Source organism: Chelonoidis abingdonii, chromosome 1 (genome assembly GCF_003597395.2).
Source record: "Chelonoidis abingdonii isolate Lonesome George chromosome 1, CheloAbing_2.0, whole genome shotgun sequence".
Classification (NCBI taxonomy): Eukaryota; Metazoa; Chordata; order Testudines; family Testudinidae; genus Chelonoidis; species Chelonoidis abingdonii.
Genome location: NC_133769.1, coordinates 164,017,725 through 164,028,127, shown reverse-complemented (window position 1 = coordinate 164,028,127; position 10,403 = coordinate 164,017,725). Strand labels below are relative to the sequence as shown.

The following is a 10,403-nucleotide window of genomic DNA, read 5'->3' as shown; positions in this document are numbered from 1 at the left end:
GTGGGTCTCAAACTTTTTTTTTTTTTTTTTTTTTTTTTTTGGTGACCCCTTTCACACAGGAAGTCTCTGAGTGCGACCCCCCCTTATAAATTAATAAATATATTTAACACCATTATAAATGCTGGAGGCAAGCAGGGGTTGGGGAGGAGGCTGACACTTCGTGACCTCTCGAGGGGTCCCGACAGCCAGTTTGAGAACCCCTGATTTAGCAGGTCTAGTAAAGACCCACCAAATTGACTACAGATTGCTTTGCAGTCAACCCCTGTACTCTATCCATGCCGAGAAGGGTAAGGTAAGTCGACAGGATATTTTGTCCCATTGACCCCCTGCAGTAACTTGACTTAAGGTACGTCAACTCCAGCTATATTATTCACATAGCTGGAGTTGCACAGAGTAGGTTAACTTACCTCAGTAGTGTGGACATAGCCTAAGAAATAAAAGATTGAACTCCACACGAATTAAAAGAAAACTAACCGATGGGCATTAGTTTTTGTGCCCTGGTGTACCTCATAGGGACAGAGATTCCTCTCTCCACCCCTTGCAGGCTGGAAAAACACTCAAACAGATATTAAATTGATGGATTTGTCAGCGTATCGCAGTGAGGAAAATAAATAAAGGTTGGTCACCTGTAACCAGAGTTCAAGATGACCTCTGCCCAGTCATGCTTTTGTGATGTGCCAGTGCTGCAGCTTGGAACAGAAGAATCTTCTACTAATAGTGCCCATTGGAATGCTCTTGTGCCCTGTTCTCCTTCCCTCTCAACCCGCCCCCTCCCCTCAATAAAAAGGAAGCATGGTATGCAGACTGCCTCAGTTCTTTCCAACAGCTCCTCAGGTCCAAGTCTGTCATTAAGACTGAGAAAGAAGGGAAGGTGGACATGGAGCGTGAATTACCTTTGTGAAAGTAGAACAGGCTCTAGTTCTGTCACTATGGCATTTTTCACAATCGTTAAACAAAATGTTTAACTCTTCCCCTACTACTTAAACAATTTTAAAGCTGCATAAGTCAGTTATACTTTGAAGCCTTGCATTTTAAGCAGGAAAAGAACAAGCCTAATTTTTTCCAATGGAATAATCAACTCCCATTAAGTCTTAGCTAGTGTAGCAAATTAAGTGGTACTTTAGGAACTTCTCCTGTACTATGGTAGACACACCTAAAGGTTTTAACAATAACTTTGTTTTTTTTAAATATAATTAGTTAACACACAAGTGAGCTGTGTCTACTAAACAGGTCTTTCCCCAACACATCTGTCTCAAACCTACTATACTTCCTAGCCACACTTGCAGCAGTGCATTTTTGGAAATCTAGATGATTATCCTATAATGCCTTAGTGAGAGCACCCAACTGCACTCTAGGTAGCTGAAAGGAAGGCAGACCAGTGAAACAGGTTACAAAGGCACAGTTAATGTGTATAGAGGAACCCCTCTACTCAACAGGACAGCTATCACTTAGTTGCAGAAAGACCCATGTTCCGTGTATGCAAGGCTTGAAACACTGTTGAGTTAACTATATTGGGTATGGTTACACACCATGTTTAGACCCAGCCAGTTAATAGTAGGTTATATTATTAAATAGCGTAGTGTAGACCAGGCTGAAGAACTGTAAAGCCAATATCACTTGTGAGCATGCATGCTTATGTGCTTACTAAAGGTATGGGCAGGGAACTAGAATGAAATCAGTTGAAACTGTTAGTGTAAATATGAACCGTTTTTTCACTTTAAAAACAAACAAATACAGCCATTCCTACATCTATGGTGGAATAGACAGCATGACTTAGATCATCAAGACAGGGACACAGAAATTAGAGCCAAAGTTGTTCCAGCCTGGTCTGCTTCAACAATTAGATTAATAGATTCTAAAGGCAGAAGGGAAAGAACACTGATCTGAACCTCTTGCATGACCAGCCATGGAAGAAATTAAAGCACCCTTCCAAACTGTTGAATTAACGAGCCCTGACACAGAATGTTCTTCCCTGCCCTTTACCAGAATGGGTGGCAAGGAAAGAACTCATCTTTTTATTTCCTGTCAGTAAGTACAATTTGGAAGGGTTAATTAGGAAGATAGTTCAGAATGTAATCTGTGCTATATGAGTGAGGTGTTAATCAGCCCAGAAATGGAAGAATGAAATAGAGTGAATCTTCTGTGAGATAATGTCACTTTATCCATTGTGGTCTCTTCAAAGATAAATATAGGTTACTCTGTCCCCTGCATGAACATGCCAAACACAACTGAAGCAAAGCAAACTTGCCACAGCTATATGGATATTTATTCTCACTTTGGCTCAGTGGCATTGAGAGCACCACTGAGTCATACACACAACAGAATCAGGTTTGTCATTTTAAATTCTAAATAAATAAATAAAAGGTAAGTAGTAAACACATTGTCAGTTAAGAGAAAATTTTTAAACCATTATTTAAAAGATTTTCAAATACCACAAAAGGGCAGCGGCTATAAAGAGCTGCAGCTCGAGCCATATAAAGTATGGCAGCTGACACTAATATTCAAGACACATCAAACCTTCAGCTGTAATGGTCCGTGAAGCGGAAGGATTTAGGTTCAGAAATGGTGCAGAGGATATTCTGGATTTGTTTTGCTCTTCTGGCTTCTAGCCTAAGTTGCCTCGATCGCTCTTTGGCAGCCAGTTCCTCTGCTCGCTTTTCCTCTCTCTTTCTTTTTAGCCATCTGTGGAGATACAAACAAGTTTGGAAGCACTGATAGTTAGTGGTCAAAAACTCTCTCTTTAATCACTGGCCATCACTTCTGGCTTACTCAAAGCAGGCAACTGTTCTCTTAACTAGAACTCAATCTAACTAGTTAACTAAAGCCACTGCATCACTTAGCAAACAGGCTACATCCGGGAATTGTTTTTTTAGGGTCCAAGCACATGGGAGAAACTAGTGGGACAGATCTATGAGAGCATCAGCAGTGAGAAGGAAGAGTGGGACCTTTGCCTGAAGCAAATGCAGTCCCTTTTCCAGAAACTTTTACTGATCTACAACCTATGTTCCCAATACAACTTCCTACTCTGGCACTGCACCTTGATCAGCAGGCTGGGAGCAGCAGGAGTTGGTGATGTTGAGAGGGGGCAGGGGAGGGCATTAGCTGAAAGCTTCAGTTGGATGAGTACAATAAGGTTGGAAGGCAGGCCAGAGGAACTGAAAGTGAGTTCACCAAACTCTAGTCAGGGCTGGTCCTGGCCATCTGTGGCTGGATCTTCAGACTGCTGAAAGATACAACATTCAGATTTCCTTACTCGGTAGGAAATAAGAGCCATAGACCTACTGTTTAAAGGCTCTGTCACATTCTTCTGTTCTTGGAAGGAAGTACAGGCACTCTTCCTGGCGTCTAAGGATTTCCATTTGTTTTTCTTTCATTTGATCTTGGTGCTTTTTTTTAAGCCATAACCTGAAAGCTTCCTCTGGATCTCTGTTCTCCTGCTATATAAAGCGCACACACACACACAATTAAATATGCTGTGTGTCTTTGAAATTAATATAACAGTACTACTTTGAACTTCTCCAGAACTTTCCATCCCAGTTTATGAAACGTACTTTATAAATAATGCTGATTTTAGCCTCACAACCTTACTAATATTATTGCCCCCATTTTAGAACTTGAGACAAAGTCCTGGTTCTAAGACTAAAGTTTTTGCCTGCATTGAAACGTGTAAATCACTTGATAATACAAGTGTAAATAAATACTAATGGAGACACTTCACAAACATTAGTTCCTAGTTGTGGTTCACCATAAGGCAACACTAAATCATCATCATATTAAAATGCAATATAGTAACCATTTCTCATAAGTGATCCCAGGACCATGAAGGTCACATGAGCATAGCTTGTTGCATTGTGCAAGTTCATCCTCTTAAAACTGGAAAATTCTGAAATGTGAGCAGTTCTAGCACTTCTAAGAGAAAACAGTGTGATAAACATGGAATATTCCTTGCTATGTTCATTTTTAAAATGCTGAGCAAAACGGATGTAAATTTCAAATTTTTCTGAATACCTAGAGCATCCTTAACACGTATGGGATGGAGAGGTCTTAACTTACTCTACTATGTGAGCCTTCTAGTGCCTTTGCACGCTGAATTCGCTTCTCTTCCTGCACTTGTTCTTTTTTCTTCTGCAACCAAGCTCTAAAGACCATGTCATTCTCTCTCTTCTTTTCTTCTTCCTGTTGTTTTTTCTGTGCTGCTTCCTTGTGTGAAATTAAGGATTGAGTAATATCTCACAAGAAAGGTGTTAGTCCAACACATGCAAAGGGCTTCAGCATCAGAGCAAGCAATTCAAATAGCCTGAATAACACATCCGCCTCGCCCTAAAACGTACTGAGAGAACTGGGAATAATCAGACACATCAAGTCAATACTATCCTGAGGAGAAAACAAGGCTTGAGCACCTCTATGATTAAGGTTATATTTGGAGGCTTTCATTCTAACCATTATTATTACAACCTCAATTTCCAGAAGCCTTCCATGCTTTGTCTCAAATCACTGGAGGTTCAGTAGAAATGGGTCAGGACACTTTAAACCAGATGTACCCCATGGTTCTATGTGGTTTAAAATGAGTTTCGCTGACCTGTTTCAAAACTCGTTACAAAATTTCTCTTGCCTAGACAGACACTAAAAATCAAAAGTATGTGTAACTGCAAGGCATTGGCCTATAATAGAGGTTTCTGGAGTGTGACCATGCATTGGGGTTGAGGAGAATGTCATTTAATTATGGAGGCACTGATAGCTTAACACTTCTCTGAAGCTAACATGGTGGATTGCTTTTTTTAAAAAGTAGAAAATAATCTTTGAGAGGTCTTTAAACATTTGAGGATATTTTGGTCATTGCCAAGCATTCCAATAAACCACACTATTCAGAAATTTTGTCTCATGAAATTTTGTTCCTCTTTGCACAAAAGCCATGCACCCATCAAATTCAAAATACCAACATGCACCTCCTTTGAAGTCCAAGTATCTTTTTCCCTGAAATATTTTAGCAATTGTCTTCAAAAACTGACAATTATTACACATTTTTGAGGTCTCTGCTACACACTTAATCTTTCAGAAACTTATTTTCCTACTATTTTCCTGAGAGCTAAGAGGAATCGTAGTACAGTTTCTTCTCTTTAGTACATGATTATAAAATAAAGGCACAGATCTGGCCTTCTAAAATAGGTCTAAGGCCTTGTCTACATGATGAAATTTGATCAGTAGAACTACGTCACTCAAGGGTGTGAAAAATCCACACCCCCAAAAGATGCAGTTAAACCGACCTAACCCCCAGCGTAGACAACACTAGGTCGATGGGAGAATGAGCTCCCGCTTCTCGGGGAGGTGGATTAATTATGACAATAGGAGAAGCCCTCCTGTCAGTGTAGGTGGTATCACTGACACATTTCAAGTGTAGACAAGCCCTATGTCTTGTTTGAAATTGCTGTCCTACATAATGGTGTTCAGAGTTAAGTACCTGAGTTGTTTTCCATTTAATTCCTACATAAAAACCCAGGTAATTCCTGCAAGGGAAATCTTTGAGGTTGCTTGAGAGTAACACTCACCCACACAAATCTTTAAAACAAGGAAATGTCCCATTACAATAGCCTTGTTTAACATACTTTCACCTGCACACACCACATTTACCAAAATACTCTGCTGCTCTTTAAATAAGTTCCATATACTGCCAACATATACATCAGCTACTACATGCACATTCCTTACAATCACACTTGAATGCAAACTTTTAATTCCCAAACATTTCCCCATGGGAAAACCATATAGCATATACGTATTCAGCATACAGATTCTATCACCACCACAGAGGTCAGAGTTAAGATTTTGGATTGTAATGTGATGGTGTGTGGGGCATGTGTGTGTACTCTGTTGTTGTACATGTTGGAAGTGTATGGGACTTATGAGCAGAAAGGAAGAGTCTGTCAATGAAAATGGTGAATGTGATGGGGGTAGGCATGTTTATGGATATATTAAAATGGAGGTTTCCTTGCCTTCCATGCATGAGTGTTGCCTTAACTAGTTTTTAAATAAAAGAGGTTTTTTTTGTGGATTTGGTTTATAAATACAAAGTATTATTATACCATTGGGGCAAGGAAAGAAATGATCAACTGAATGGCTTTTGAGAAGGAATATTTCCCAGTAAGTTTGAGAAACACAGAAGGTCTGGTGGTCACTACATTCTGGTTATTTCCTTTGTACTCTCACCTCTTTCCTTAGTTTCTCTTTCCTTTGTTGCATCTGTTTTTGCATCTCTTTTTGTTTGGGTGAAAGACCGTAGATGGAGCTTCTCAAAGGAACATTTGCAGACTGCGCCCTGCGGGGAGTTCTTCCCATTCCCACACTTCTTGCAAGGTTGATGGCTGAGTTTGGGCGATACTTAGGGTTAGGTGGAGGCTTAGGGAAACAAACAAACTCTTCTCCAATGGGAAAGAAAGCATTTACTCCTGGCTGCGCTAGAGGCTCTTCCTTTGTTAGACTGGGAGTGCCAAAAATAATGGAATGGGAAAACTTAGGAGAAACAGGCTGAGCTTCAATGTCAGTGAAAGAAACACTTATCGGGGGCAAAAAGCCATGGCTTTCAATGTCACGTAAACTCAAGAGTTCAAACTTCCCATCTTTCTCTACTAGGATCTTGCCATCCTTGTGTTCCTCATCCTTCCCACCATTAAGTGAAAAAGACATGCTTTGAAGTCCTGGCTCATTAGAAATATGCAGTTGAGACAGCCTACTTGAAACATCCTCTTCACTTTCAAGATCATTTTTATAAGCTTCCGTATGTTCTAGAGGGGGAACTTCCAAATCTACCAATTTATCTTTGAATTTTAGTTTCCTTTCTCTATTCTCATCTAGAGGTTCTTGGTTCTCCAGCAGCTTGTTGGCTTCTTCGATCTTTTCCAAAATATAACGCTTTATTTCTTCATCATCTTCCTCATCCAGTTCCTGCTGGTTTTCCAGCTTGGACTCCTGGATGGAGCTTTCACTGTCAGTATCAGATGCATGATCCAATGGTTTAATTTCAGGTATGGATACAGGTTTTTCTTCATTTGGTGGACTCTTTTTCAGATCTGCATTAGGCTGAGGAAGCTGATCTACACATTCTTTTCTTTCCTCATTGTCTTTGTCAGTATTTGCTTCAACATCCTCTTCATTCTGATCAGGATTTTGAAAAGAACATCAGTCCTCCTTTTAAAATTGTGTAAGAAATAACCTCTCTAACAAGTTAAAAACTAACACAGGGTAGTTTATACATATATAATATATAATTCAGGTTGGGACTTTAAAACCACAGAAGTCAGGAAATTTACAGTTTAGGTAAACAACAGAATATACCCTTTTGAGCATATTACTCAGACTTTAAAGCCAGAAGGGACCGGCATGATCATCTAGTCTGACCTCCTGAACACTGCAGTCTACACCCACTCCTGTAACAGACCCATAACCTCTGGCTGAGTTACTGAAGTCCTCACATCATGATAAAGGCTTCAAGTTACAAAGAATCCACCATTTACAGTAGCTGAAGCCTGCAAGTCACCAATGCCCTATCCTGCAGAGAAAGGTAAAAAAAACCCAGTCTCTGCCAACCTTTACCAGAGGAAAAAAAATTTTCCTGACTCCAAATATGGCGACAGTTAGACCCTGAGCATGTGGGCAAGACCCAAGAGTGAGATATCTGGGAAATAATTCTCTGTAGTAGCTCAGACCCTTCCCCCAGTAGTGTCCCATCACCAGCCATTGGAGATATTTGTTGCTAGCAGTCACAGATCAGTTACATAACATTGTAGACAGTTTTGTCATACCATTCCCTCCATAAACTTATCAAGTTCAGTCTAGATAAAAGTTAGGTTTGTTGTCCTCACTACTTCCCTTGGAAGGCTGTTCCAGAACTTCACTCCACTGATGGTTAGAAATCTAATTTCAAGCCTACACTTATTGATGGCCAGTTCATATTCATTTGTTCTTGTATAAACATTGGTGCTTAACTTAACTAACTCCTCTCCCTCTCTGATATTTATCCCTCTGATGTATTTATATAGTGCAATCATATCTCCCCTCAGCCTTCTTTTGGTTAGGCTAAACAAGCCAAGCTCTCATGAAGTAGGTTACTCTTCTGATCATCCTAGTAGCCCTTCTCTAAACCTGTTCCAGTTTGAAGTCATCTTTCTTAAACATGAGAGACCAGAATTGCACACAGTATTCCAGATGCAGTCTCACCAGTGCCTTGTAAAATGGTACTAACACTTCCCTGTCTCTACTGGAAATACCTTGCCTGATGCATCCTAGGACTGCATTAGATTTTTTCACAGACACATCATATCATCCTGTGATCAACCAATACACCCAGTTCTTTCTCCTCTGTTGCCTCCAACTGATAAGTCCCCACATTATAGTTACATATATAATTCTTGTTGGTCCCTAAGTGCATGACCTTGCACTTTTTACTATTAAATTTCATCCCATTTTTATTACTCCAGTTTACAGGGTCATCCAGATCTTCTTGCGTGATATTCCGGTTCACCTCCATATTGGCAATATCTCCCAACTTTGTGTCATCCGCAAATTTTATTAGCACACTCCCACTTTTAGTGTCAAGGTCATTAATAAAAATGTTAAATAAGATAGGTCCCAAGACTAATCTCGGAGGAGCTCCACTAGTAACCTCCCCCCTCCAGCTCGACAGTTTACCTTTCAGTAAGACCCCTGTTGTAGTCCCCTGTTAGCCAGTTCCTTATTCACCTTTCAGTTGTCATATTAATCCCCATCTTCTCCAATTTAACTAAATTTCCAGTGTGGAACTATATTAATTGCCTTGCTGAAATGTAGTAGATCAGATCTACTACATTTCCTTTGTCAAAAAAATCAGGTTATCTTCTCAAAGGAGAGCAGGTTGGTCTGGCACAATCTACCTTTTGTAAAACCATGTTGTATTTTATCCCAATTACTGTTTACCTCTATATCCTTTACTTTCTCTTTCTAAATTTGTTCTAAGATCTTGCATACAACTGAGGTCAAACTAACAGGCCTGTATTTTACTAGGTCACTTCTTTTCCTTTCTTAAAAATAGGTACTATAGCAGCAATTCTCCAGCATAAGTTTATAGATTGATTAAAATCCTTGCAATTTCATATGCCAGTTCCTTTAATATTCTTGGATGGCCCCCCAATTGTTTGAGTTTGACTTTCACCTTGGGTGTGGTAATTTCTACTTCCATATCCTCATTTCCATTAGTCACCCTGCCATTGTCCCTAAGGTTTTCGTTGGCTCAGTTTTTAATAAGGGTAAAGTATTTGTTTAGATGTTGGGCCATGCCTAGGTCATCTTTAATCTCCACCCCATCCTCATTGTTTACCGTTCCCACTTCTTGGTTTCTTTCTTTTTATTTATATGGCTATAGAACCTTTTACTATTAGTTTTAATCTCCTTTGCAAGATACAACTACTTGGCTTTTGGTAGTTCTCACTTTTTCCCTACACTTTCTGACCTTCAAGAGGTAGCTTTCCTTGCTGATCCATTCCATATTCCACTGCTTATAGGCTGTTTTCTCTTAACCACCTGTTTGAGATATTTGCTCATCCAGATTGGTCTGCAACCCTTCCCTACGATTTTTTTCCCCTTACTTGGGATACAGGCTTCAGATTGTTTGAGCAACTTTGACTTCAGTAATTCCAAGCATCCTCCACATTCAGTTCCTTGAGTTCTTCAGTCCAGTCCACTTCCCTAACTACTTCCCTTAATTTTTTTACGGTTTGCCCATTTGAAATCAAGGACCCTAGTTGCAGATCTATTTTTGTTCAAACTGAATTAGCTCATGAACACTTGAACCAAGGCTGCCTCCTACAACTAGATCTTCTATGAGCTTCTCACTACTCACTAATACCAAATCTAAAATGGCCTCTCCTCTTTTCGGTTCAGTAACTATTTGGTGAAGAAAAACGTCAGCTGTCACATGCAGAAAAATCTGGGCCCTATTATTAGTAGCACTTGTCCTCCAATCTATATCTGGAAAGCTAAAGTCTCCCCTAATTATACAATTCCCAGTCGTCTTTATTTCATTAGAAATATTAAAGAGGTCTCTGTCCATACCTAAATCAGATCCAGGGTGTCCATAGCATACCCCAAGAACTATTCCAGGGGAACCTCTAATAGTTTTCTTCCTGAAAGTGATATTGACACAGACCATTTTATCCATTCCATCACTTCTGATTTCTTTACAATCTACCTCATCATTAATATTCAACGCTACTCCACCACGTTTACTTCTTTCCTGAACAGCACATACTCTTCAATACCTGGACTCCAGTCATGATTACTATTCCATCATGTTTGTTATCCCTGTAATATCTGGTTTCACTTTCTTCACCAGTAGTTCTAGTTCCTCCATTTTCTTACCCAGGCTTCTTGCACTG

The 10,403-nt window shown here is 39.8% G+C and overlaps 1 protein-coding gene across 4 annotated transcripts in view; it reads right to left on the bottom strand.

Annotated features, from left to right (window-relative positions):
• Positions 1–2,248: 2,248 nt before the first annotated feature.
• Positions 2,249–10,403, bottom strand: part of CCDC181 (coiled-coil domain containing 181) — a 29,555-nt gene continuing 21,400 nt past the window's right edge. For 3 of the 4 annotated variants that reach the window (XM_032790897.2, XM_032790914.2, XM_075072317.1), the window contains 4 exons: positions 6,205–7,149; positions 4,054–4,200; positions 3,283–3,437; positions 2,249–2,682 (listed from right to left, as the gene is read on the bottom strand). In XM_032790897.2, the coding sequence (XP_032646788.1) occupies positions 2,520–2,682; positions 3,283–3,437; positions 4,054–4,200; positions 6,205–7,149 (1,410 nt within the window). In that variant the 3' untranslated portion in view covers positions 2,249–2,519. The remainder of the gene's footprint in view (positions 2,683–3,282; positions 3,438–4,053; positions 4,201–6,204; positions 7,150–10,403) is intronic. The other variant, XM_032790921.2, reaches the window with a different exon arrangement.